This window comes from Eutrigla gurnardus (genome assembly GCF_963514095.1).
Source record: "Eutrigla gurnardus genome assembly, chromosome: 22".
Taxonomy (NCBI): domain Eukaryota; kingdom Metazoa; phylum Chordata; class Actinopteri; order Perciformes; family Triglidae; genus Eutrigla; species Eutrigla gurnardus.
This window is the reverse complement of record NC_139933.1, coordinates 1,128,588-1,156,494: the sequence shown is the minus strand read 5'-3', so window position 1 is coordinate 1,156,494 and position 27,907 is coordinate 1,128,588. Positions and strand designations below refer to the sequence as shown.

Genomic DNA, 27,907 nt, shown 5'->3' with positions numbered 1-27,907 from the left:
AATGTTTCATATTACACTAGCTTGGAAAAAACAAGACGAAGAAGAAAAGGAGGAGGAGGAGGAGGAGGAGGAGGAGGAAACCTGGGGCTTCTTTTTCTTCAGAGGCATTTAGTCTATGGAGGCTGCAGCCGTGGAAAATGAAGATCTCCTCTGTGGTCTTCGCTCTCCTGACTCTGCTTGGAGGTAGGAACCGTTTATTTTTGCTTCGTACCAAAGTTGAGGATGTGGTGGAGACGAAGCGTCTCCCAACTGTTTTCCAGATAAAGCTTTTGCAGAAAACATCTGGGAATGGGAGAGAGGATGTTGGGGTGATGGGTGAGGAGATGGAAAATAAAAAAACAGGCTTGTGTTCGATAACTGAAACTTCTTGAATTGCTGTGCAGTTTCTGTTTGAAGTAAAAAAGTGTCAAGAAAGAGAAAAAGTTTGTAAAAGTTTGCATGAAAGTCCCAAAGTGAAGTAAAAACAAAGTCTCACATCTACATTCATTTATGGTGATTTCAGAGATCTTCTGTCGAATCAGGATTATTTACTAGAACAGTTGAGAGTTCAAAGTCAACACTTTGACCCACTAGGCTCTATTTTCCCCATTTTATCTGTCAATCAAAACTAAAAGACAAAACTGTAAAGAATTAAAGTTTTTAATTGGTTTTCAAGTCTGTTTGAAACCTCTGAGCTGTGTGACAGTAAACTATCTGTGCGTCAGAGATTGCCCAACCATTGTGATATATTGTCATGCAGCGTTGAGTTTGTTCCTCGTCAGTCGGCAGAAACAAGGAGACGTTGAGCAACAACATTGGAGATGAACTCAAGCTTTTATTTCTGGAGCAAAACTTCACCGTCTAGGTTTTATTAAGCGATAATCCCACCTTTAACCCAAATATTAGAGCGTTTCATTCTGTTCAAGGAAGATTTGAGGACAAACATTTCCTGCATAAACAAGCTGAAGTGAATATATAGTGAATCCCATGACAGGATAATCGATATTTGCTTTATTCTGAAGACTTTGAGGATTCCCCGTCATTCTCATCCGTGGAAGGAGAAGAACAGCAGACATGATGAGAGTAATGTCAAGTTTTATTTCAATATTGCTATGAAATATCCTCAAACCCACTATGAACCTCAGAAAAGCAGCCGCTTTTTTTAGTATTTTGGTGTTTATTTATGTCCGTTGACAGATTAAAGATGAACTTTTTGGATAGATTAGATTGAGATGAAAATAAAACTTTCAGATTTGTAACTGACATTAAACAGCTGGAAGATCTAAACTTGGGGGCTGGAAGGAAGGGGGAGGAAGCAGAGACCAGTCCAATAAACCAGTGAACAATGGGAAAACAGCTTTTCCTCTTCTTCTGGTTGCCAAACAACACGTTTGGGAAATCAACATTGTGTTATAGATCTAGTTAGCCAAAATCAAGGGAGGACATTTCTCTAATAATTGAACTGAATATGTTTGGAAAGAAAATTTGACGTTTTTTGCAGTGCAGCTGACCATATTTGGTTTGGAGAGAACAATGGAGAGACAGGAAACAACTGGATGTGTTTTTACGAGATGCCTCAGCTCAAAATCCAAATGTTTCTGGAACCAACAAGAAGTCGAAACAAGAGATGAGGCTCACGTGTGTTTAGACATCCTTTGGTTATTATCAGATATGAGAAATAAAATAGAAACAAACAAACCCCGGCATCTTGATACGACATCCTGCTCCAGCTGGTGCTCCAAATAACTCTATGTATATGTATTTGACAGATTTGTGTTTGGCCATCAACGTCACCATCACCCCGTCGCCCTTCACGGTGGCCCAGGAGGGTCAGAACATCACCCTGTCCTGCGTGGTGTCCCAGCGCCGCCGCAACACCGCGCTGCCGGTGGTGAAGTGGACCTTCCTGCCCGAGGGCACGGACCGGCCCGAGGACGAGCTGCTCATCGCCCGCGTCAACATGAGGAAGGCCCGTTTCTATGGCAACTACACCAAGAGTTTCTCGTGGCCCAAAATCAAGCTGACCGTGGTGAAGCAGGGGAAGATATTCGACCTGGTGATCCTGAACGTGTCCGAGGGGGACCGGGGTCTGTACATGTGCCGGGTCCAGGAGTTTAAAAAGCAGCAGGACCGCTGGAAGGCCTCGTCCAACTGCACCGCCGCCACCGAGCTCAGAGGTAAGGGCTGGACTTAGTGGTCGAGTTTCAGATAAGTCGTTAAGGACCAAGCAGAGTCCACATTGACGTCAGGCAAGAACCAGTGGACACACATGTCCAAAAGGTTCTGAAAGAGTGTCTTTAAAAGGGATGCTCCACCCAAAGCCTTGTTATGAAACAGGGAATAAAAGGAGGCTTTAATCAGTTTGTTCCCTCAAAGAGAACGAAGGGCATCGTCAGCTTGGATTCATGTCAGTGATCTTGGATTCCAATATCAGAAAAAAATATGAAATAGCTTAAACAAACCAACATTCCCACTGTCCATACAGTACACATGCTCAGTATGCTCCAAACACTTACTAAGCCAGGGGAGAAACCAACAGTGTTTTAGCCAAAAATCGGATTCATCAGCTAAATCTAAGTCTAAGTCTAAACTAAGTCCCATGCAAACCCCGCCATGTTCTCATTGGATGGAAAGAGCATGTGACGTAGTATACAGACCAACGTAGTCCACTCAGGGCCGGTGTTCGGGTAATGCATGGGTCAAACAAACAGTCGAGGAGAAACTAAAAAGTTAACATTTTCAGGAAACCTAACTTCCTGTGAAGAGGGAAGTTTATTTTGAAGGAACTATGCCATTGTAAACTAACCCTATAGCTTCCTGTCGAGGGGCAACAACAAAGGTCTGGTATTTCAGCTGGGATTAAAACTTTACTTAGGGGAACCCAAAATAGTTAATTATACTTATATTTTTTGCAGATAATGACGACGTATTGCATTCATTGGGGGCCAATTATTAGGACCTTGTTTCCCGACCTTGTTGACCTGACGTCGGGTTGCTCGTTATCCAAATTAGACTCAAGAATCTTAGACGTGGAGAGTTCAAACGAATATCAGCTCAACGTGGTGTACTTAAGGAATCTTAAATAGCCGTGATCGTAGTCAGTTAAGACTCCTGCCTGTCATTTGAAACTGATCCGATTACAAAGAAAAGACAAAAAAGGAGGGGAACCTCTGGGTAGTAGAGACCAGTAGTCGTAGACCAGTTTGTCCCAGAATGACATCACTGCTCATGAGGGCGGACGCTTAACAGCTATTTGTGAAACCACAACAGAAGCCAATGAGAAAATGCTGTTTTGATTATTGTAAGACGGCACCAGCGTTTACACAGACGGCTGGTTCGTCTGCAGGGATCGTGCACGGCCAGCGTCAGAAAATAGTGAGACTGTAATTCAGATCTTATGAAATATGACTGGACCTGAAGGAGAGGGAGGATGGGCAACAACTGGTACTGCTAGCTCTCTTTGAATATGAATATAAAGCAAATGGGGCGATGCTCATAGGCTCGCAGGCTTAAACAGGAGCCCCAATTAAAACCACCTTCTCTTACTGTGACTGGATGATGTCATCAATTTGACTGAAGAGGCAGAAAAGTGTGTCAACAGAGCCGAAGCACCGTCCTGCTTTTGATTTGGCGGGGGAATATCGCGGTGAGGAGCAGGTCGGGAGATAAAACAGCTCGAAGTTGCGGCTTTGACTGTCGATGATGTTGGAGAAGAAACAGAGAGACTGTGAGGTTTCGATGCCACCGCTGCCAACGAGACATTCACACAGTGGAATGGATGACAAACCCACTGCTACCAGATAGAAATCCCTTCACTTTCACGAGGCCAGAAACAAATTTTAAGAGCTTTGGGATCTTTTTTCCTTCACGTCAATCTAAACCGAGTTTTCCATCCTCACAAAAATGTGAGATTTGCAATGATAATGAAAAAAAAACAGTCCTCAATTCTACACTCGGCTCGCGAGTCGTTCAGGTGGGTGTGCAGGTGTTTGTCAGGTTTTCCAGATTATAATCCAGGTTATCTTTTATTTACTCCTGAAAGACTTGAAATGTGTCACTTTCCACACCAAACCTTTAGAACAGCGAATGCGAAGGCGTTGATGTGACTCATCTAAGAGCGTATCACAGTTTCATGCATTGATCCAAAGACAACCCCATTCTTCAGGTCCATGCTCGTTGTACCTACTGTCAGTGTTAAATCAACACCACAGTTTCCATGGAAGTGTTCCTGCAGGCGATGACTTGTGTCCTCGGCCAAGTCTGGGCAGACACGCTACTCCCCACCGAGCTGTTGACTTTGGCCTGGACGTGGACTTTTCCCTCCCCAGAACTAGAGCAGACCGAGTCCAGGGAGACTCAGCAGAATGTGGAACAAGTGATAGTTGTGTTGAGGAAGGTAAAGTTTGAACGGTTTAGAGTGGACAGCTGGCTCACGTCTGGCTCTGAACCTTTCATGGTCAAGGATGTGGAGAGCTATTTTCATCTGAGGAAGCGGCGCTCCATTGTGGTTTACAGATATTAATAAAGAAGTCTACCATGACGGAAGTGAAAGCAGCATCGCAGCAAATCGGATGTCACATCCGGATCTTTATTTTTAGATGGATTTTCTATTTACAACCCTACTTCGCTGCTCAGACCATCACATTTGATCAAACGTCTGTATTTTCCAAATATGCACACGAGTGTTATCATTTATTTTACATATGATGACATTAATGTCAGTAAATCCCTTTGCTATGAACTTAAATTGTTAAATAAATATTTCAGAATAAAGTTACATCTAACCAGAATCTAATTCTGAAAATCTGATTCCAGTCATTAAACTTGGAATAAATGAAAAAACAGTCAGAGATATTCAGACTATCATTCCCTTTTGTGAAATAAAACAGCTGGATCCTACATTTCCCATAATGCAACTGATAGTATATTAGTATTAGACCCTTCCTGCCTGGTAAATACCCACATCTTTCAAACTTTATTCCCCCAGTTTGTCCTGCAGGTTGTTATAAAGAAGCCCATTTAATTCTAACTTCAGGGGAAACAAAGTGAAACTCAAAGGTTCAATTTTGTCCTCACATGAATTCTGAGTTCCGAACGCAAAACAACAGGATTTAGTTTGAGTAGCTCCAACAATCATGGAGTAGTGAACTGTTTGTTTTGACAGACAACCCCCTCCGGGACCATTAGTCCTGGTCCACACTTCACACCAGGACCAGCAGATGACTGACACGTTATGTGGACGAGTGTGTGACGTGAAGGTGATGGAGTTCCTGTGGTGGGTACCATTCGGGGACCAGCTGTTTCCACAATCACACAGGACTCCCATTACTCTTCTTACTACTGCGATAACAAACACATGCCGAGAGGTCAGAGGGTTCTGGTGGTTCTGGTCCTCTTGGCATCAACAAACCGACCTCGTAGGTATTTCTATCACACATGTGGGCGCCGGCGAGTTAACTCGGAGGTGGACAGCACACGGATGTGGTCCCGGTTTATATATAGTCAGGATGGAACCTTGTATTCTGCAGGATTCTGCTCACAAACCAGACTCTTTTTTTTCCAGAAGTCAATAAAATAGGCCTTTATGTATCGCCATAAAGGGTCACAGTGAGAGAACACATGCAGAGGGACAACAGGAAGTTAAAGGGTGAATTATTCACAGCTTTGTTAAGAGCCACCATGTCGCTGTGTGCTCACATTCATCTCCACTCATTTATTATACAGTGAATTAGAAGTCACACACAGGATTATTCACTCCGCTACGACTCTGTTGTGTTCATGTTTACAGGATCATGTTTGTCACAAATCTGCAACACAGTCAACACATGAATGCGACTCTGTGGCCCCGATGAATGTTTCCACTGTGGTCCGATGCCGTCCAGACGCTCAAACGTTGCCTTAATAAGACGAGGATAAAAGCCGGTTTAACGGCGTCCAGTAAAGCACATTTATCCCATTTGTGATGATTCCAACATCCGAGGCAACACTAACCTTGCAAACGTCACAGACGTTATCAAGATTTACGCTGTGAGTAATCGTGTGTGAAGGAAGGGGTCGGTTTTTAAATTAGATCAGCTGCTATTTCAAACAGGTGGGAGAAAATCTGTTTAAAGTGTGATTTCACCCAGAAACGGTGAAAATCAGCCTTGTGTTTAAAGCTACAGTTGTTACTTATAAACACAAGACACTAAATCTGTGAACAAATCATCTTCCTCCTGTTCAAGATCAAATCCCTGCTCATATTCTGCACTTTTTAAAAAAAATATGTGCCGAAAAAATACATTTCTTTTAATTTTTATCTCAAAATCTAATATCTTTTTCTTCCTGGAAAATATGAAGCATGCTTACATCAGCCAAAAATATGACAACTCCTACTTTACAGGAAAACCTGTATACGTCTTCCTGTTTATGACGGCGTTTCATCTTCTTTTGTCATTTTGATTCATATTTATGACTCAAGCATCAAGTTGACTTGGCGAGTGAATCTGAGTCCTCAACCATTTAAATGGCAAACCTTCTTGTATTTGGCAAACGACTGAATTTTCCTGCTTCTTTCTGTTGGAAGTGATGGAGGTCGGTGAATGTAGGTCACATGTGGTGTGTTTGGGGTTTAGTGGTTTCACAGACGGGACAGAAAGGTATCTTCCCAACGGACTGTTTGTCACGTAAAACCCTTTCAAGCCAACGTCTGGAGTCAAATGAGACTTTCAAACAAGCATGCATAACCCTGATCCTAACCCGCGTGGGTTTAAAAACCCTGAGCCAATAGAGAGAGGTTTTATTAGAAACAGTCATCTCTCCGCTGCTTAATACATTTCGTTTTCTAAAACGTGGTGCTCTGTGAACGGGCGAAGAGAAGCTCTGTGGGTTCGGCTCTTTGGCACGAGGGAACCCTGTAGTTTACTTTTAATAAATGTCATCCAATAACTAAATGAGTAGTTTGGGTGGAGGAGTCGGAGCGATGATGCAGCATTTTATAGTTTATATCCCAATGCTTCAAATCAGTTTTTAATTGATGCTTCGGCTGCTTCAGTCCTCAATGTTCAAACATGTTGCTTTTTATGCCTTTTTCTCTCCATAATCAAGAGAAAATGCTTCCTCCTCCTTCCATTCACATTCAGATGGAGGAATTGTTGTAGTTCACGCAAGGAAATCAGTCCCAAAAGTCGATTGTTGTTACCAATATGGGTTGAAAGACAGTGGAATTGTTTACGTACAGAGACAAGTGTTGAAACTACTAATGCAGACTCAATGCATGCTGGGAGTAATCCATGAAATTGCTCCTGGGAATCATCTGAATCATGCACAGGTTTGCCAGCCGGCCGGTGGGAAGGCCTCCAGCCAGCGTGGCGAGCCGGCCTGTCAGCAGCTTCTGGTGGTTTGGGGGTATTTGGAGATTGGCCTGGTGGGTGTCGCTTCACGAGCTTCCTTCCAGCAGCTCAGCAGAGCGTACAGCGGCGTTAACACTCCTGTGGTCACATGGGGCGGGGAAGTGAGTGAGTGAGTGAGTGAGTGAGTGTGAGAGATTTCAGGTTGAATATTTGGAGAAACCTACCTTTTCTCAGGCATTTTGGACACAAGCAGCACATAGCTGGGATTCTCATCACACGGAGCATTCAGAGGCCTTTCCTTCCCAGCTGCTCTGCATATTTGATTTGTGCTGGAATGTCCAATAAGCCATATTTATATGCGATGAGAGGTTCTGGGTGCATGTGAGGTAAAAGTTTAACTCCCAAGCAGCTGTTTGCCTCGGGTTCATCCAGCTAAGGTCGAGCCGTCGGGATCCAGAGACGGGATGAGGGAGGGAGGAGGCCGACCTCGGCTCGTTGTCCTCCTGCAATTAACTTTATTTAAACTGTAGCGGCGTGTAATCAGGCGGCAGGGAGGCCGCAGTGATGACTGTCCACTCAACATGCTTCTCTCTCTCTCTCTCTCTCTCTCTCTCTCTCTCTCCGTGTAGTGCATGTCCTTCCGGCCACCAAGACCAAAGAAAGCCTGTGGAGCCTGTTTGAAGGTAAGTCATTATGTTTTTAGAGTGTGTGTGTGTGTGTGTGTGTGTGTGTGTGTGTGTATATGTGTGTGTGTGTGTGTGTGTGTTTGCGGTGGACCGGCACTGTGTCCTCCTCCGCAGGCAAAAAATAGCCCAACCCAAAGGATATAGTATGTGTCCTTAAATAGCTCAGCAGAAACATGGACTTCTTTTTGGTGTTTTTTTTCCTCCCTCAGGTTTTGTTGTGAAGCCGTAGTCATGCTGCTGACGTGTGTGTGTGTGTGTGTGTGTGTGTGTGTGTGTGTGTGTGTGTGTGTGTGTGTGTGTGTGTGTGTGTGTGTGTGTGTGTGTGTGTGTGTGTACATGTTTTTGTGTTGCAGATGTGTACCTGTGTGCGGTGCTGATCTGCTCAGTGGGTCTGCTGTGTATGTGCATGTTCACGGTGACGGTAACCTGCCAGTACATACAGAGGAAGCAGAGGTTAAAAGGTCAGCTTTATCAATCTGGAATTTCTCTTTATCCATCTTTTCCTCGACGACTCCTCTTGTCTCTTGTGTATTTATGCCTGGATTGCATGTTTATGCAGCTGCTACACTGTTAGCACAGCCTACCTCCGATCGATCCAAAGTCCATTCAGAAAACAAGCATTTTAAAAGTCATTAGCTTGTCGTCTTGTAGACAGATCAAACAAACCATCACTTCAGACTTTTTACAATTTGTCATCATTATGCCGGTAGTTCAGCATCCTTTTTATCCATTTATCGCAATTAAATCAGAGCAAAATTGTTTATCTTGGGCTATACAGCTGAGGTAAACCAGCCGATGTGTTTCTTGCTATATAAAGTGAGTACAGCTCAGTGAAATTCAGCGACAGGCCAGCATTTGGCTTCCTAGCATATCTGGGATTTCCACAACATGCAAAAAGGCAGCAACAGTGAATATTTCAGCCATGCAAGGACAAAAATTCACTTTGCTTTTGGTGTGAACACAGCGTTGGGGTTTATAAAAAGTTTGCAGAAGAACAATAACATCGTCTCCATGCCAGTTATTGTGTTTCTAAATGTGTCGTATCTCTGCAGATAATTACCTCTTGGTCAAAAGCCCTCAGAACAGGTAAGAGTTCATATGCATTACGAAAAACCAAAATTCCAAATGTTCTGTAACTGCGCTGAACTTCTGGAAATCTGGTTTCACTCCAGCTCAGGAGAGACGGTCACCGGCGGGGTCAACGTGTCTCCGGCTCTGCCCAAGAAGGAAAGGAGGTACAGGAAGAAGAGGAGCCGAGACTACCAAGAGGAGAGGCCACCAGAGATACCGGCAAAAGGTAAAATCACCAACAACAAATTCAGGTGTACTCTCATTCATTTTTGTCCTGTTTGAGCTTCCATCCATGAATATGTTCTGGCATCAGACCTCCACCACTTCCACATATACAGTCTAGAGTTACTGGGGAACATGTGGAATGTAATGCTTTTTCACTGAAAGCAAACAAAAAGGAGATTTTTAAAGTAATTTTGAACTTAATGAACATCGTAAAGCCCTGAGGGATCCCAGATCCCCAAACGGCCTCCCAACTCACTGTTGATGTTTGGAAATCGGAGTGGTAGTTGTGTTGAAAAGGAAATTCAGTGGTTAGAAGCATTTTTGGGACTGACCTTGTTGATTGTTGCTGACTTTCACAACAGATGTTGCTTTTAAAAATGTACTTACATCGGCACAATATCAGTTTACAAAGTCATTATGGGGAATGAGTTGTCTCGAGGTCTTATTTTGAAGGTCTCTGTTTAAATTTTGAAGCATCATGAGGCTTTACTGGCATGCACAACTGACTAATTGAGATATGATTTGTTAAATTAAACCTTTTATAGTGGGTAATGTGCCAGAATATTTTAACTGTGACCATATGCTAAACAGATCTCTTCAAACCCATTACCTTTTGTTTCGTCCCTGCAGTTCCCATTGGAGACAAAACACGTAAACCCAAACTTTTAAAACCACAACCCAGAAAAATACTGTTGGTGAGTTGTATGCATGTTCTTTTATACGTTGTTCTAAATCATCATTCTTCATTGTTGCCAAATGATCAGGAATCTACCCAGAAACCCTTCTCTTCTTATCCTATATATGTACGCATACCTACCATACCAACCAAGGCATTGATAGTGGCATTGATACCAGTGTTATGTGACAGGAAGGCAGAAAATATAATATATAATCAAATGTGCCACATTACATTTACTGTGGTTTAAATGGCACAGAATGTGACGAGAGGTAACTGAATTTTGGCAACCTCAACCCAGGAGTCCTTTAAAGTGAAGAGTCCAACCTGCTCACATTTACCAAACCAATGCTAAAGCAATGGGAGACACATTGTCTTTCTCTGCTTGCTAACTGCTGATAAGTTTAACTTTTTAACTCTAGTTCTTGTCTGTATGAATATACCAACAAATCTCAAGCTTAAGATTAATGATGGCCTTCTATATAAAAACCTCTCTCAACCTCCCTGCTCATTTTCTAACCACTTCCCTGCCTCGCCACCTCCCCCACCTCCTCCGTCTCTCTCCTCCGTCTCCAGCCGAAGATCGTGGAGGAGAATCTGACCTACGCAGAGCTGGATCTGGTGAAGCCGATCCCGGAAACCAAAGCCTCGAGTAGCGGCACAGTGTACGCTCAGATACTGTTTGGGGATCAGCAGCTCTGAGATAAACACTCAAACACCACTAGGAACTGTGCCTTATGTAAAAAAACAAGTACTGTCTATTTATAGTCTGTATTATTTTTAATTCAAATGCTTTGGTAAAGGCAACGTTTGGGTCATAATACAATTCTAGATCGTGATTTTTTTTAATGTTCTTTGACATAACTTTCTGAGACCAAGAATGCAAAAAGGATGATTTTTGTAAACTGGAATATTTCATGTGGAAAGTTTCTTTTGAATCCTGTGTAGCTTAAACTGGGAACGTAATAGAAGACTGGTATTGATTTGCACATCACAACAATCAGATTTCTAAAGCTAATCTGAGCTCTCCGGTTCAGATCAAACAGGTTGCACTGTGGGTAATTCTTGAGGGGTTTATTTACAGGAATAAATAGACATTCTGGGAAATGCTTTCTTGCCAAGGGTTAGATCATGATTTGTGAGGGTTAGATTCATGTGCATTAATTGTGGAGCTAGAACCAGCAGGTGATTAGCTTAGTTTAGCAAATCATGCTAAGCTAAGCTAATCATATATATGAATTGTGGTAAAACCTCATCTAGAAAACACATTTATGAAGGAGAGACTAAGTCAATAAGTCAATCGAACCAATGCAATTTTCAAATGTGAGTGACTTCTTGTGTGTTCCAGCAGCTTTATCTGTGTTTCTGTGTGTTTCTGTGTCGTCTACAACGACCACAACTCCACAGGGTTGATATCAAAGAAGCAATTAGCCCCCTCCCCAGGCAAGTAGACCATGTAAGTAATTTCATCTGGTGCCAACATCAACTCAACAGGCCGTTAGGGACACACACACAGGAACATATACAAAGGTGGAGTTACATTCTTACACAAAGGCACATACTGTAAATCCAGAATTGTGACACCTGATCCACAAACGGGAACAAACCATTTCACATTGATGTATGTCCTGAAGTTCAAATCTGAAGGTGATGTTGTTCAGATTAGATTAGAGGTCTTCTGTAATTCCACATTCCTTCATACCGTCCCCCTTTTGCTTCCTCACTTTTCCGTGAACCTGAGTGTGAAAGTGCTTCACCCTCTTTTTTTCCATTTAACGATCCCTTTTGGATTCAGCCACGGAAAAAAAGCAAACAGTGAACTTGAAACCCAGACACAAAGGCACCGGACCCCCCCCAGGACCTCCACTATCTAACGTCCATGCACACGGGGCCCTCCGCAATTACAAGTCTCATGTTCCACTACATGCTAGAAGGCCATGTTTACCCCCTTTTTTAGCTTCAACCACCTACTTATCTGGCATCCAGTAGTTACAGAGTATTTATGCACGTGAGTAAAATGAATCGACTCTTCTGTAAAACATTGAATCATTTATATTACAGTTATGGTTAGCTACAGCTGATATACACATGAAATTCATTGTTTCATATGTTGTAGCCTCGATCAGCCGGCTTCCACCACGGCTGCCAGCCAGGTGTCTCAATCCCACTAAATACCGGACCGATCATTCACAACCCATTAATACAGCAAACCGGTGCCTTTATGTCACATTTCACTTCAAAACCTCTATCTAATTTTCCATTGTCGTTCCCCTTAATGTATGTATTTCAGCTGCACACTTTTGTATTATTCATATATGAATAAATGACTGAAAGCGACCTTTCAGTGGCGGGCAGAAGTGTCTTTAAAATGCCCTTAGACTGTGAAATGTAAAGTTTCTTCCAGACCACATCGCCCCCTTAATGGGAGTCCACTAACCAGAAGCATGTGTGTGATTGTGCCTCTCTCTCTCTCTCTCTCTCTCTCCACCACTCACCTCTGTATTCGTTAGCATTTCAGCTCTCGTTTGTTTTTTGTACATTTCATCTGTATAGTTTGTGAAGTGAAATAAATATAAGAGTGGATGTGATTTTTAATCATGCTAGCGTAGCATAGCGACTCTTTGGATGGCATCGGTTTGTACAAATACATAGTGGGAATAAATCATTTGGGAGGACAGAATTGCCCCGACCAATATTTGGAGTGAAATCATGTGAGATAATTCTGATGTGCCCTCCAAGACAACCTAATATTCTAGCATTTAATTGGCTGAAAGAGAGTAAACTCTGGTTCGGAAGAGTGAAGCCAATGCAGAAGTGCCTTCAACTTCCCTCCACTGGCCATCAGGGGGCGACCCCTCTGGTTGTAAAAAGAAGCCTGATTGTATAGAAGTCTATGTGAAAATGACCTTACTTCTCACTTGATTTATTTACAGTAAACATGAGTTTATGGTCTCAAACACTAGTTTAAGTCTTCCTCAATCCAGCTTGATGTTCATTAAGAGTAAAGTAAAGAGTAACGCAGCGTATGCTTTAGGGCGGGGCTACCTTGTGGTAAACAGTTCACGATCACAGCCTTTGTTCTTAAAACTTTATTCCAATCCAATAAATATTCGACTCCCGTGGTGTTTCACCTCCGTGTTGATATAAAGAGGAGGGTGTCGGCTCCTCCTGTGGTGTTGGAGGAGGCGCTGCTGTAATGAGAGAGGGGGGCATTTAAACTTTACTCACAACCTCCAAATTATTTTCAAAAGGACAAAAAAGAGAGAGGAAGCTGGCTGTGTGCGTCGGACAAAGGGAACCCAAGAGGTCCTCTAAAAATGTCTCATCCAAAAAGACAACAAAGAAGAAGAAAAAAGGTCAATGCAGGACTTGGTTGTGAGGGAAGTGGTTCAATAGCACTAAAATATGATCACTAAGGTAAATAACTTCTTACTGTTAATGTGGGATTGTTGGAAAGGAGTATATATATATATATATGGATGCAAACAGATGGAGAGGAGGAGGGAGGAGCTCAGTGTATCATAGGGAGTCCCATGGCAGTCTTGGCCGAAGCTACACTCGGGGCTGGTCCAAGGCGAGTCTGAGCCGGCCCTCAGTGACCTCCTGCGTTCCTTCGTCCCACGCACACGTTGGAGCTTCCGGTCTGCATTCTCTTACAAAACAGGGGGTTTTTCAGACGCTCCCTTAAAAAGAAACAACTGATGTCACCAGTAAAACACTCAAACCAAACCTATTGTTAGAGTTGCGTGTGTCTGCTCTCGATGCATGCCATCAATGCATAGTGAACACAACTCAACGTTTCCGGTGTGGCGACAGTAATGCATAGCTGGCTGGCCTCGAGGCAAAGAAAGAGCAGCATAATGAAAGAGTTCTGCAAGTGGAAATCGCAGGAAGTAGGAGTTAGATTGAGGCTGTCGGACTTGGATCCGATGTCGAAGGGTTGGACAGTCGATCCACGACGAAGGAGCGACCTCTTCCTCCCTCGCTCCCTCATTCCGGTGTGTATAAAAATACACACTGTGTTCGTCCAGTCATCAAGTTTTTTGAGGAAGACGAGAAAAAAAAAAAAACTCCAACAGCTTTTTCCATATTTGTCTCACACTTGGATTTGTTTGACAGACACAAAGAACCACCACGACATGACAAGATGTATAAGGGTTGACATTCATCTCTCGGTATGATTCACTCTGCAGGCCAAGCAAACCTAATGTGAACCAGTCTCAGGATGCCTTTCACCCCTTTGGGGTCCCAAAAATAATGACATCATACTGTCTGCTTTGTTTTTATCCTTCGCAGCTTCTTCTCACCCCGTGTCTTCAGATTAGCCCAGTTTGGTTAGTGGCTCTAAAGATAAAATATGAATCTGTCAACAATTATTATTGTAATGTCTTAGCATTGTACACATACATCATTACAAAGTACTGTTATACATGGAACTACAGGCTGCAATTCACATTATTATTGTTTAATAAGGAACACAGTTTTATATGATATGTAATAGGGGGTCCCTCCATCGGGTCACTATGGGGGTCCTTGGCCTGAAAACATTGAAGAATATTCTGTCAAGTCCACATGAAGCTTTCCTGAATGAAACGTGGACAGACTTTTTACAAAAAGGAAAAGCAACTTTCTGAACTTGCAGCCGCGAGGCCGAGACAACACAACAGTCCCGTAGTTAGAGGGGAGGAAAGCCACATCCATCGAGGCCTGGATAAACAGAAGAATGCCTCTGCCCCCGCGGTGCCAGCGGTCCCAAACATGTCCGACAAGCCATCACTCATCTCGGCACAAAAAGCAGCTTTTACTCTCGCTTTGTATCGCAAAGCCCAAACAAGGGCTTTTCATGCTCATCACAAACATTCATCAAAAAGCCATTTTAAAGGGAAGTGAGAGCGTGACAGCTCACCAATATTTAGCCCTATACCATGTGATGCATTTAAGGTTTTTGCTGCGTGTTGCATTTTATGTCAAAATGTGTCATTCACCAAGGGATGGCTTTTTTACGTATCTGGTTCCAGTTTTCTATGAATAATGTTTTTAGTTTTTCACCACGACATTAATTGTTGAACAACCTTTTTCAGGTTCATAACAAAAACTTTGGTAACACATTCATATATATATATATATATATATATATATATATATATATATATATACATGTCTAAATGTGCAACAACAAGACACTTAGGATGATATGCTTTTGTTCACAACCACAGTGTTGACCAGCAGGAAAGTCGCTGTCACGCAGCTGTGAAAGAAGAAGAAGGAAAGGAAGGAAGTCGGTGTGTGAAAGACAGGAAATCCTGTCTGGCGAGTCAGTAAATGAAATACAAGAATTATGTCATATTTGACGTCAGGTCTGACTTTGTAGACATCTCTTTGATTATCTGCTGCTAATGCTGTGTTACAGTAGCTTAGTGTAGCTAAGTAGCATTTGTTTTTTAGCTTGTTAGCTACAGTAGCCTACTCTAACTAATTGTGTATTTGTTGTATAGATTGTTAACTCCAGTAGCTAATCCTAGCTGGTGTGTTTGCTCGTACTTTACACAAATGCTAGATCATATTTGTAGGAGATAGCCGCCTTAACATGAATGTTTTGTTAAAAAAAAGACAAAAACAGTTTGAACAATAATTTTCTTTGTGTGTGTGTTGTTCGAGCCTACATGCACACACACACTGCTCACATTTCTAATCATTAAATGTAATCTGAACTGCAGCGCCGCCTCGCAGATTTAGGTCAGCAGCGTTTCCTCCCGTGTGACCTGCTATCTCCGGAAATGACTCGGGGTTGGAGACCATGTTCTAGTTTCCCTGCTGTTTCAGGAGACTTGAACATACAACTTAAAATCCAACACCAACAACAGCAGGGTCGGTCCGGTCAAAAAGGGGGAAAGTTAATGGGTTATAGTTTTGTCTTTATTCTAACATTACATTACTAATTTATCAAGATTTACACTTTTTTGGAAGTCTGACTGGGAAATGTGATTTCAAGGTAAAGGACCTGGAAATGTGTACAAAGGCAGCACCACCTACTGGCAGGTAGGAAGTACTGTGGCATTCCCATCGAGTGGAAGTCTGGATCAGGCTGAATCTACTGACTAGACTAAAGAAATAAACTTACGACATGAATTTCCTATCTTGGGAAAATGTCTTTCTAAGACTAAACTGGAACTAATAACTAATGTCTTGCGATGTCGCTTAGAAGAGGTAAAATTAATAACAAGGATACAAATCCATTTTGCTTTTATCAGTCTATTGTTGTCATTTTACTTTGACACTTTTCCTTGAAGCTCATCAAAATCCCATATATGATCAGTTGATCAGTTTCATTGATTGTGTCAACCCTGAGGCCTTTACAATTATTAAATTACATCAACACTTTCATATGCAGTCGTATTTGAAATTGAATAATCCTAAATACCAGTTACCATAATCTTTTAAAATGTCCTTCCAAATATGGGCACAAGACGTGTCTGCAGCCTTAAGTCTCCTGAGAGCAAACAGCAGCAGTTGCCTGGGGAACAAAAGACAACAAATCCCATGTGCAGCCATGTGGATCCAGCTGACCCACATGCCAGCTCGTTCCTCGTCGGACAACAATCGGACTAGTTTTTATTTACAACTCTATTTATTTTTGTGTTTCTCAGGCTGGAGATAAAGTTACAGAACGTGTCTGGAGTCCCTTTTTTTTTTTTTTTTTTTTCCCTGGTATTGAGGGTGCTGGATCCAAGGAAGCTGACTTATTAGAGCTGGTGTGAAATACATTTGTTATCATAGAATCATTGCAAAGAAATGTGTTTAATTTTTTATTTTGTTCTGATGCTCCAAGAATCAGCAACCGATTTAGTTCCACTCAGTTAACTTCCACAACATTAATGTTCTTATTGGTCTTCCTTCAGGACTTAACTGGGCACTAATTATAAAGGTCCTGCAAAGTGTTAGTCGTGTGCTTTGTCACGGAGCAATAGGTCATGATATGATGGATATCTAAGATTTTGTCTACTGTTTCAGCTGGCTGGAACGTCTCCGGTAACACAATCTTTCACATCGGTTCCTCTGTCAACTCCTGATAGACCGCTACCTCCAGACCCGGTCCCCGTCCCGGTCCCTCGTCTCCCTGCAGCAGGATGGCCATGGGAAAGAAAGGCAAGCCGTCCAACAGTAAGACCGTCACCCTGAAGGCGGCTCAGAGCTGCATGCAGGTGACGTTGAGCGGTAAACGCCGTCTGGATCTCAGCTTCAAGGGCGTCACCGTGGTGCCCAAGTGCCTCCAGAAGCTGGGTGAGATGGATGAACTGGACCTGAGCAGGAACCTAATCCGAACGGTGCCGGACTTTATCGACAATTTCATCAGCATCCGTGTTTTGGATCTGCACAGCAACTATGTGAGTATGAATAAATACCGAGGAAAATATGTTTCAAAGGGCATGTTTGGTTTAAAAGGTGTGTAGAAAGTCCACAACAGTCATAGAAAGCCAGTCACTTTTTTAAGTCAGTGTTTGCGAAAAAAGTCAGTCAACAAAATGCATAAAATGTTGTCAAAATCTGATTAAAGATTAACAAACATGTTTGCAACTATCAAATGACCTCACAGTGAACCTTGATCCTTCGGTGTGGTTGCCCAGTTTGCCCAGCTGAGCTTTGTTGTTTGACAGTGTTTAATATGACATTTAATATTATAATATTATAGATATTGGAAGCTGAGGTGCTTGATACACATTTCTCATTATTTTTCAACAGTTATCCAAAACATTCAAACAAAATTAAGAAGAAAAATAGAAGAAGATATTCTCACAAATAGGAAATAGTTGAAATTGTGAATTAGCATACTGTGATCCTGTTTCCTTGCAGCTGGAGCAGCTCCCCGCGACCATCGGCCGCCTGCAGAACCTGCTGGGTTTGAACCTGTGTAACAACCGCCTGACCTCCCTGCCCATCGAGCTCGGCCTGCTGAAGAACCTCCACACCCTCAGCCTGGGCATCAACCGGCTGGAAGCCCTCCCCTCCTCCGTCGGCGCTCTGAAGGAGCTCCGCCACCTCGGCCTCTCCGACAACCGCTTCACCCGGGCCCCCGGCTGCCTCTCCGGGCTGAACAAGCTGGAGAGGGTCAACCTGGACCGGAACCCCATCCTCATGGAGGAGGACCCGGGTCACGAGTCCCTGGTGGTGACGGAGAGGCTTTACATGGTGAAGGAGAGCGTCCTGTGTGAGGACTGTCTGATAAAGTGTCAAACTGAGAGGAAGAAGGTCGACACGCAGGAATACCCAGCCTGGTGAAGACAGCGAGATATTAATAAACACATATTTATTATTATTATTATTAAATACTCCTTTTATTTGTAAGCATACTGTACTAAACCCTCCATTATAAAAGGCCTATAAGTTGCACTACAGCACCATCTGCAGTTTTAAAAATACCCACTAGATGTACATGATGCACTACAAATACATAATATATATATTAATATATATATTTATGAACTGACTTTTATGGATCTGCTATCAATTGAGTGTTTTGGGCAAAGAAAAGGAGACTAAACTCAACATATATTCTGGAGTACAAAGACTGCATTTCTAATCTTTTTTTTTTTTTTCAAATAAAGTTTCACATTGTTCAAATAAATGAGATAAATATCCACTTAGCCTCTTTGATATTGTCTTAACCTAATGTGGTGAACAGCATCTAATCTAAATATTAGATGCTGTGCTGCATGTAATGGCGATCTCTTCGGCCTAGGGGGCAGCAAAGAACACCAAAAATACCAAACAGTATTCCATCAATGTTTTCACAATCAATGACTCATCTTCTCTCATCTCATCTTTAATTCCAGTAAAAGTAGTCCGTCTATACACTGCAGGCTCCATCATGGATGCTTATGTTTATTTTAAACTTCACTGTCGGAAATGAAGTATTAATATTATTAGTATTAATAGTCACAGCAGGGTGATGCAGAGTTTATAACTACATCATATTTAAATAACCACACATTTTATTTCTTTATTTCAAGTTTAAATTTAGATTAATTGTAACGCTGTGGTCTTTTGAATTCATGTAAAAATATACCAACAAGGTTGTTCCTCCTGCTAAGATGACACATCTCAGGATATGTTGTGGTTCAAGGATCTCACTAATTCCACCTGACTAAGCTGTTTTCGAAGACGTTTGAAGACGATGAAGGCCGTCGCCTCGGTTCTGTTTCCTCCTCTCTTATCTTCAGATTTACATCGATCCTCGTCTCCTCGCTACGTCAGCAAACAGTCGATACGATGTGAAAACAGCCAATAACCTCGTGTCATTGGGCTTTTACTCTGTGGCCGAGCTGCAGAGTGCTGAGTCGACTGGATTAAGATCTCAGCAGATGGGTCATTAAGAAGCAAACAGCCGGGTATCGACTCCGCCATGAACAGCAGTGGAAGATAAGACAACAGAAGACTATATAGATATAAAACTTTCATGACAATCCAACCTTTAAAAACAAAGCCTAGTAAATTAGTAACTTCTAACCATCCTTCCTCAATAACCAGAGGAAAAATCCATGATTGTATTGATATCTGTGTGTTTATTTGAGGGTATTTTAACCTCCTGGACACATAGACTCTCTCAGTTCTATAAAAAATGCTCACACACACACACACACATAAATGCATAAAGATGTGCTGTCCTTTCTGTTTCTCCATGCTTTCCTAAAAACCTCCCACGTCCATCACACACACACACACACACACACACACACACACACACACACACACACACACACAGACACACAGACAGACACACACACACACTGAATGAATGGAACAGAATTGTTGTGGAGGCGAAGCAATGTGGCCCCAAATGTATGTAATTCATTTGAATGACATGACATAGATACAGAGCAATTAGAGTTTATTATAGTATAAGATATTAAACCAGGAGCTCTTCTCGTTTTTATGTATCAATTTGTATCATCCATCCATCCATCCATTTTCTACCGCTTATCCTGTATTTAGGGTCGCGGGGGGGCTGGAGCCGATCCCAGCTGTCATTGGGCGAAGGCAGGGTACACCTGGACAGGACGCCAGTCTATCACAGGGCCAACATGTAGAGACAAACAACCATTCACGCTCACATTCACACCTACAGGCAATTTAGAGTCACCAATTAACCTATCCAATTTGTATCATTTAAAGTAAAATTATTGCCCCATTCATTTAAATTTGTGCCTGAGGATTCAGCTGCATTGCTGTAAAGATTCTCTATAAGACCGGATTGTTTTCATTAATAGAGCAGCAACACACTATAAAGATATAGTGGACTATCGGGCAGAGAGAGGAGTCACCTTCCCTCTGTGTGTGTTGTTATCTGAGCTTCTCTCTGCTGGGTCCGTTTCTAATAGCAGATGTTTGTGGTTCATTTTGACTTCATCAGAAAGGCTGAAGGCTCTTTAAAAACAAGAAGCAACGAGAGATTTCCATTAGTTGCCATCAGGACACGGCCTCTCCACAGACCGACGTTATTATCTCCTGAAAGACGTCCGAGTAATAAATGCATTCCGACAAAGAGACGGAAACACGGTCGGACAGGCAGACGGCTTCCATCCAAACCACAGGCTGCCGTCTGCTGTCAGCTCCTCTCTCGGCCATTAGCCGATGATGTCATCACGGCCCGCGCTAACTGGGCAGAGAGACAGGCTTCAAAGACAGACAGATCCCCATGGGAAAACACCTGTCTTGCTGCGTCTCTTCGGTCACTCACCCTTCTCTCTCTTAACGAGCAGCAATTTCATTTTTATTCCTTCTAATTAAAAAGGATGTGAGATGAGAGCTTTAATTTATTACAGAGATTTTAATGAACAAAAATGCTGGAATCACTTTATCCGATTTGCCGAAGTGCAATTAAAATACGGCCGAGGCGTTTGTACACTGCTTGTGTGATTAAATTAAACATTTAACAGAATATCAAGACGGAACATATTTACTTTTGTTCTTGTAACAAGTCATTTTTTATGTACTTTTTGAAATATTTGTTTTCAATGCAGGATGCAGAACTCTGCACAAGCTAGAGATGGCATTAATTTACAGGCAAAACAATCTGCATGTATCTTAATTAATAGCTGATTTAATGCAGCAGCCAGACAGAACACAGGTCTATTTCTTTATTGGGGATGGACGAAACCAAATGAAGGACCTGGACCTGGAGGAGGACTTGGCGAACCCCCCCCCCCCCCCCACACACACACACACACACACACACAGCTGGTGAACAACAACAACAACAGTGTGTGAAACCTTTACAGCTGAATTTTTCATCTGACACATGAGCTTGTGGATGCAGCCACCGTAGACTTTATTATTTATTCATCTCCATGTTGTCTGCTTTGGTGAACCCAGCAGCAACCATAGTGCTAACCCTAACCCCCTAACCATGTAGAACCAGTTCTCATGGTGAATGGGTGTCTGCTGGGAGTTTGAAACACTGGTCTAAGAGCTAACCCTAACCCCCTAACCCTGTAGAACCAGCTGTCATGGTGAGCGGGTGTCTGCTAGCAGTTTTAAACACTGGTCCGAGGCATGGAGAACCAGCTATCATGGTGAGTGGGTGTCTACTAGGAGTTTTAAACATTGGTCCAAGACCTGACCCTTACACTAACCCCCTTACCCTGTAGAACCAGCTATCATGGTGAGTGGGTGTCTACTAGGAGTTTTAAACATTGGTCCAAGACCTGACCCTTACACTAACCCCCTAATCCTGTAGAACCAGCTGGCATGGTGAGAGGGTGTCTGCTGGGAGTTTTAAACACTGGTCTAAGACCTAACCCTAACCCTAACCCTACCGTTAACCTTAACCCTAACCCCAACCCTCCCCCATCCCCCATGAAAGATTCATCTCTCTCAGCATTCATAATTGAACAGGTCTTTCTAGACAACCTGGATTCTGGGGACTTGTTTAGCATTCCAAGCGTGGTTCATTAGCCAACCTCGGTGGTGGGGGGGTACTCATACTCTGCTCCTCATTTTAAATCTCCAGACAGCGTTTAAAGCATCTAAATAGGCGTCAGGGAGGTCCATGACTTTACAACAACACAATGATGAGGCTTTCTTTTTTTATCCTTATTACTTCCCAAATAAGTCGATATGTAGCTGCTTCCATATTTCTGACGATTCTCTTTTAAATACAAGGGGGGACTACACTGAACAATAACTCCTTTCAGCAAATATCCTATGAATTAAATCTTTGTTTGACTTCAATTTATATTTTCTTTCCATTCCATTCTTTCTAGCCATTACATTAAAAAGTAATGGTTAGAAAGAAAAGAACTCTTTTGCATCAGGACTGCAGTGTGGTTGTCTAATTATAGTAATAATGACAAACCACGCCCCGTCTGATGAGTAAGGCTGCAGATATCAGATATCATTTTAAAGTGACCTGTTAAAAGCTGCAGTCTCAGTGTGGCCGAGGAGATAATGTAATCTGACAGAGTGACGGGAGGAGCTGCTGCTCAGCCCTCAACGCCCAGAAACGTCTCAGAAAACACGAGGTTTGGCAAAATAGACTTGAAGAATGATTATTATTATTATTTGCAATCTGCTGGCGTTAGCTGTTGGTCAGGTGGTTCGGGTGGTTCAGGTGGTCCGGGTGGTCCGGGTGGTCCGGGTGATGGGTCGGTAGAGAACCAGCAGCCGGAGCCACACCCAGCCTTGTTTTCACCTGACCTCAGTCTCAACCAAACCCTGGCAACCAGGGCTTTTATTGCTGTTTCATTTTGGCTTTTTAGTGTATTTGTGTGTGTGTGTGTGTATGTGTGTGTGTGTGTGTAACCCCGTCTCTCTCTTGGTCTATCTTTGCATTTGCGGCTTCCTTTTAATAACGCGTTAGCTTGCATGTACATGTGCATGTATGTTATGTGAGGGCGCACACACACACACACACACACACACACACACACACACACACACCCCCCCCCCCCCTCTCTCTCTCTCTCGCCCTCTTTGCTCTGTAATAAGAGCAGCTGTGGTTGACGTGAGGCTGTGATTCGATTGCAGGACTTAAGGCTATTATCCTCCGAACGCTGGAGGAGGAGGGACGGCCGGCTGCCGAGGCACAGCTGCTAACGGCAACGCCAGCAACGCCAGCAATGCCAGCAACGCCGGCAACAACGGCAACGCCAGCAACGACGGCTCTGATGCTGCGTCTCTAGACGAGGCGTCTTTAGATCACACCAACATGCCTTGAAGGCAGTCGAGGCTCAGAACTTCACACATCCGAAAACTCGGATTCCAAAAACCAAATGAAAGATTCTGGTTTTGTCCTTTTCTGCACAAAATATAATTTAAAAGTAGATCATCTTTGTAATAGCAAAATGTTTCACGTTTATGGTTTCGTCCTCTTTTCATGAGTTACAATCGCTACAAGTTTTCAGGAATTTAGTTTTTACATTTAGTGTTAATTTCATCAATGGCATAAAGTATTTGTTGAGGATTAATTTGTTTAAATCTAAAGTGATCCAAACCTTAAAACAAATAACCTTTGAACACATAATCACTCATTATAAAATGTTTTTAGTCAACTTAATGATAATATGACAACAGACAGATGAATTAACACAAAGTCTCTTTGCACCATAGATCCTAACTTACACTTACATCACCAACAGAAGACCGTAGTAACCACAGAAACCGTTCAAATGAGAGGCCAAGTGTGTAACAACTACTGTTTGTGAATGATATTACCGTCATTTCGTGACTTTGAGGATTCCCAAAGGGTCACTGTCAGATAAAATGAGATTAAGGCTACTTAGTTCCACCAATATGATCATAACGGCTGCCTTTCTTATGTGGAATAACAAACTCAATTACTAAGATGCTGGAGCATCACATTCCATTTTTAAATTTCAGATTACAGGTCACGAAAGTCAGTAAATTTGCCTGTAAGGCTAGCTAGCATTAATTAGCCATAATAATTGTAATATAGTGAAATAAAAATGGACTTGTAGGGCTGGATTTAATTAATCTCCAGCCCAACATGCCGGCATTCATTAAAAAACGCTAATCTAACGCTGCTATAAGATGATGAGGTTGTGGGAGTTAAACTAACGTTTGCTCTGTTTCTATCTTGAGTCTGAGATTAGGTCTAATCCAGGTCAACGACAGCTGAAGCCTTCGGTCCGACGACATCAAAGTTACACTGAAGTCTGAAGTCATTTCTGACGAGAGATTTAAATACAGCCGAGTTCCCACCAACGCGGTGCCAACATGATTCCTGGTTCTGAATCTTGGTTGTCAGATAGGATTTGTTCTGCCGCCACACTTCGACACACTCTCTGGTGTCAATTATAGGTCAGAAGCCGGAGGTGGAGTGACATTGTCTGGTAGGAGGAGAGCTTTTCTTCTTCTCTGGTTTGTGTGCCACTGGAATGCCTGCAGGATGTAATTACGACCTACTGTACGAGCGGGGAATTTCCCACGTTTCCAACTTTGACTCGAAGGCAGCGTGGAGCCGAGAGTGGCAGAGAAGAAGTAATTAAGAGGAGAAGCAGAGTGGCGGGCGTAGAATTAGAACTGTGGGTAGTTAATGTAGGACGGCGTTTCAGGACCACTGTAGGGAAAATAAAACAATATTCAGAGACAAAATGTCATCTTATGGGTGTTTTATTCATCGGGGCGGTTAGGCTAAGATGCTGGCTTTCACTTGTTGTCATAGCAACGGCAAACATCCAGTGTTAGCGGAATCAAGCAATGTTTATAAACTCCCAAATTTGCTACTTTCTCTCTTTTCTCTCTCTGAATACTGCCCCCCTCTCTCGGCTCTGTAGTATTTTTTCCTACAGTGGTCCCGATACGCCGGCAGAAAGGAAGAAAATGAGAGAAAATGCTGGAAGGTTGGGTGGATGAGTGATTGAGGGAAGGAGGTGGAGACGAGTGGAGGACCTCTCCAGCTTAATGAGGTGTAGGAGGAGGAGACACCTGCCAAATGAACGCCCCCTCCTCCCCTCCCCTTCTCCTCTCTCCTCTACAAACATGCAGATTTTAAATAACAACACTTAAAACCCATCTGTTCTCCTGTGAGGTCCAACGCTTTGACCCAACCCCGGAAAAAACCTCCTCCTCCACCTCCACCTCCATCAACCCCGGGCGGATGTACCGCTATGAATAATGTAACAGGGAGGGGTGGAGGAGGCCACTGGGCGTGTGCACAGGAGGAAAAGAGAAGGGGGTTCCCTCCTCCTCCTCCCTCCTCCTCCCTCCTCTTTCCATTCTCCTCCCCCTCCCCCTTCAACCCAACCCCCTGGCTGCCGACCGCACTGCAGAAGGTCAGAAGGAGAAGAGGAGGAGAGGCGAAGACGCAGAGCGAGACACAGAGAGGGAGAGAGAGAGAGAGGGTGGGGTGGATGTACGGGAACATGCCGAGAGGAGAGCGCCTGGACCAGCGATGACAGCCATGCTGAGCCCAAAGATCAGACAGACCCGGCGAGGTAGGACCCCGTTTGTTTGCCTTTATTTCTTTTCTCCTCCGGGACTCCGTAGTCCGCTTCAGAGGAGGCGTCAGGGATCCTCAGGGATCCTCAGGGATCCTCAAGGATGCTCTAACCTGCACTCTTACATACTGTGATCTCAGAAAAGTGCTTTATTTATCTTATCGAATTCAGATTTTGCACAAGGTCCCCCCATTAAGTCCATCTATGACATATTTGTGAATGAACCGGGAGTCGAGCTCCACGTTGGAACAAGTGGACATTAGATCTACATTAGATCTATAGATCTACTACATTAGATCTAATGTAGATCTATAGATCTACTACAGCTGCTGCCAGTGTGAATTCTATTATGAGGAGCGTGCAGCAGCATCTCTGGTTTCATCCCTCGCTCAGCACTACCAGGCTGCCGTCAGCTGCTGTGTGTGTGTGTGTGTGTGTGTGTGTGTGTGTGTGTGTGTGTGTGTGTGTGTGTGTGTGTGTGTGTGTGTGTGTGTGTGTGTGTGTGTGTACACGATGAGAGTGTGTCCTTTTCCTTCCTTGGCACTTAATCCTCAATTATACAGCTGGATCTGATTTAGGACATTAATATAGTTCCCATGTATTGGAGGAGATTGATGTGTAAAATCAGCATGAAATTACTGGAAAAAGTGGATTAAATGTGTATTTGCATATATTATATACAAATTCAACATGGCTCGGTTAATAAGTGGGATGCACACGTCTTGTTAATTAGCATTGAATTGATTGATGAAGTATCACAAATGTAGAATTTGAGCTTATTCCGTGAGAACAGAGGTTTTCTTGTGGATTTACACACAAAACGTAACAAACGTGTCGAATGTCTTCGTGCGTCTGAAGGTTTTTTTTTGTTGGTGAAAACGTTTTCTGTTGAGACGTAGATAATCGGAGGGATTAAATCGAGCCGAGTCGCCGTGAGAAAGAATTCCCTGCATGCCTTCTTTTGCAGATCTGGTGCTTTGGCTCACATTTGTTGCGTGAAGCGCATGAATAACCGGCTATGTGGCAGATGTGTGAGGAGCCGAGGTCACGGCAGGTCGGCGAAAGAGCAACACCCGGCCGGCACTCAGGGAATCAATCAATCGTATAAATGTCATTGAATTTTGTATTTTTTTATTGATCAGTCATGCCTGCTGACATTCACGATGCTAGAAGGTCAGTGGAGAAGCTAGCATGCTTAAATAATACCTAAATAAGCTCATGTTTGACTGAAGGTCAGTTATGTGCTAACGAGCTGCTTTACGTCCTGGTTGAATTGAGAAGGTTAGCTCCTCTGCTATGTGTGGCTACGCTACGTTTCTTTACCTCGACTTTTTTCCAATAGTTTCAATTAAAGGAATAGTTTGACATTTTGATAAAAGCACTCATTTGTTTTCTTGGCGAGAAAAATTCTCTAAATCTATAAAAAAAATTAAGCTCAAGCCAGGAGATGGCTACGTTAGCTTAGCATAACGATAAATTAGCATACGAAAATTAAAGTTGTATCAATGTTCTCATTTATCGAAGTGAGCAAATGTGGAGCTACATTGCTTCAACGTTATTTACCCAGCTGAGTGTTCGGCTCCCGGGGCGTCATTAAATTATTATGACATCATTTTTTCACATCGACTCTTAATTGGAAATTCTTGAGTCCAATTAACTAAAAATTTTACGTGTCGGAAACTGTTACAACCGACGACACATTAAAGGCTACGATAACGTTCATTTCTTTATTTTGGCTCGGCTCCAGAAATAGCAGCTTTAATTGCCCACATATCAGCTGCTTCATCCGCTTGTTACCATGGTTTTATGATCAAAGCGTGCACGTGTAGCGACACACTGACGTCCTGACACACACACACACACACACACACACATTCGACTCGATGCTGTCGGGTAATGAGCGCGTGGAGATGATGACATGCACAGATATGTGCTGCTTCAGTTCTGCTCCGCTGCAGCGTTCACATAGCTGTGTATTATAGTGGCCACGCCTCCAGGAAGCCTTCCCCACACACGCACACACACACACACGCACACACACACACACACACACATGATGGTTCAGACATTAATCAACAGCGATAGGCTAACTGGAAGCCGCGCTCTCGTGCACCTGTAACTCTCTCTCTGCCATAAATCACCACAACCAGATTCATGAAATTTAATTTCTCCAACGTGCCGATGTGCAGCCGTGTGTGTGTGTGTGTGTGTGTGTGTGTGTGTGTGTGTGTGTGTGTGTGGAGTACCTGCCTCGCCATGCTAATGGATGTGATGGGCATCAGAGCCATACATCCATTTCCTGCTGATGATAAATATATGACTCCAGACTACATTAAGCGACAGCATAGGGGCCTTTTTTTCTGTGAGTGTGTGTGTGTGTGAGTGTGTGTGTGTGTGTGTGTGTGTGTGTGTGTGTGTGTGTGTGTGTGTGTGTGTGTGTGTGTGTGTGTGTGTGTGTGTGTGTGGTGTGTGTGTGTGTGTGTG

The 27,907-nt window shown here is 43.1% G+C and overlaps 3 protein-coding genes across 5 annotated transcripts in view; all 3 read left to right on the top strand.

The window, feature by feature from the left end:
- Positions 1-74: 74 nt before the first annotated feature.
- On the top strand, positions 75-12,585 carry vstm4b (V-set and transmembrane domain containing 4b). Its single transcript, XM_084001851.1, has 8 exons — positions 75-183; positions 1,749-2,156; positions 7,940-7,993; positions 8,350-8,457; positions 9,049-9,082; positions 9,169-9,293; positions 9,923-9,987; positions 10,545-12,585. Exons 1-8 carry the CDS (start codon positions 138-140, stop codon positions 10,668-10,670), a joined length of 966 nt encoding a protein of 321 aa, XP_083857977.1. The 5' UTR covers positions 75-137; the 3' UTR covers positions 10,671-12,585.
- Positions 12,586-16,320: 3,735 nt separating this feature from the next.
- lrrc18b (leucine rich repeat containing 18b) lies at positions 16,321-18,503 on the top strand. Of its 2 annotated transcripts, none has more exons than XM_084039925.1 (3): positions 16,321-16,720; positions 17,042-17,353; positions 17,820-18,503. In XM_084039925.1, the coding sequence occupies exons 2-3, from the start codon at positions 17,096-17,098 to the stop codon at positions 18,243-18,245; spliced, it is 684 nt and encodes a 227-aa protein (XP_083896051.1). In that variant the 5' UTR covers positions 16,321-16,720; positions 17,042-17,095; the 3' UTR covers positions 18,246-18,503. The 2 variants fall into 2 exon arrangements, with proteins under 2 accessions (XP_083896051.1, XP_083896050.1); XM_084039924.1 differs by having other exon boundaries at positions 16,980-17,353.
- Positions 18,504-25,286: 6,783 nt separating this feature from the next.
- The window catches only part of arhgap22b (Rho GTPase activating protein 22b), a gene marked incomplete at its 5' end in the record, with an annotated part of 30,947 nt that continues 28,326 nt past the window's right edge, over positions 25,287-27,907 (top strand). Inside the window, one exon of one of the 2 annotated variants that reach the window (XM_084040295.1) lies at positions 25,287-25,420. In XM_084040295.1, the coding sequence (XP_083896421.1) occupies positions 25,378-25,420 (43 nt within the window). The remainder of the gene's footprint in view (positions 25,421-27,907) is intronic. The other variant, XM_084040296.1, reaches the window with a different exon arrangement.

Coding starts and splice junctions, on each gene's coding strand:
- vstm4b (XM_084001851.1), top strand. CDS start 138: ATGAAGATCTCCTCTGTGGTCTTCGCTCTCCTGACTCTGCTTGGAG. Junction 9,083..9,168: donor GTCAAAAGCCCTCAGAACAG/GTAAGAGTTCAT, acceptor GTTTCACTCCAG/CTCAGGAGAGACGGTCACCG. Junction 9,294..9,922: donor ACCAGAGATACCGGCAAAAG/GTAAAATCACCA, acceptor TCGTCCCTGCAG/TTCCCATTGGAGACAAAACA.
- lrrc18b (XM_084039925.1), top strand. CDS start 17,096: ATGGCCATGGGAAAGAAAGGCAAGCCGTCCAACAGTAAGACCGTCACC. Junction 17,354..17,819: donor TGGATCTGCACAGCAACTAT/GTGAGTATGAAT, acceptor GTTTCCTTGCAG/CTGGAGCAGCTCCCCGCGAC.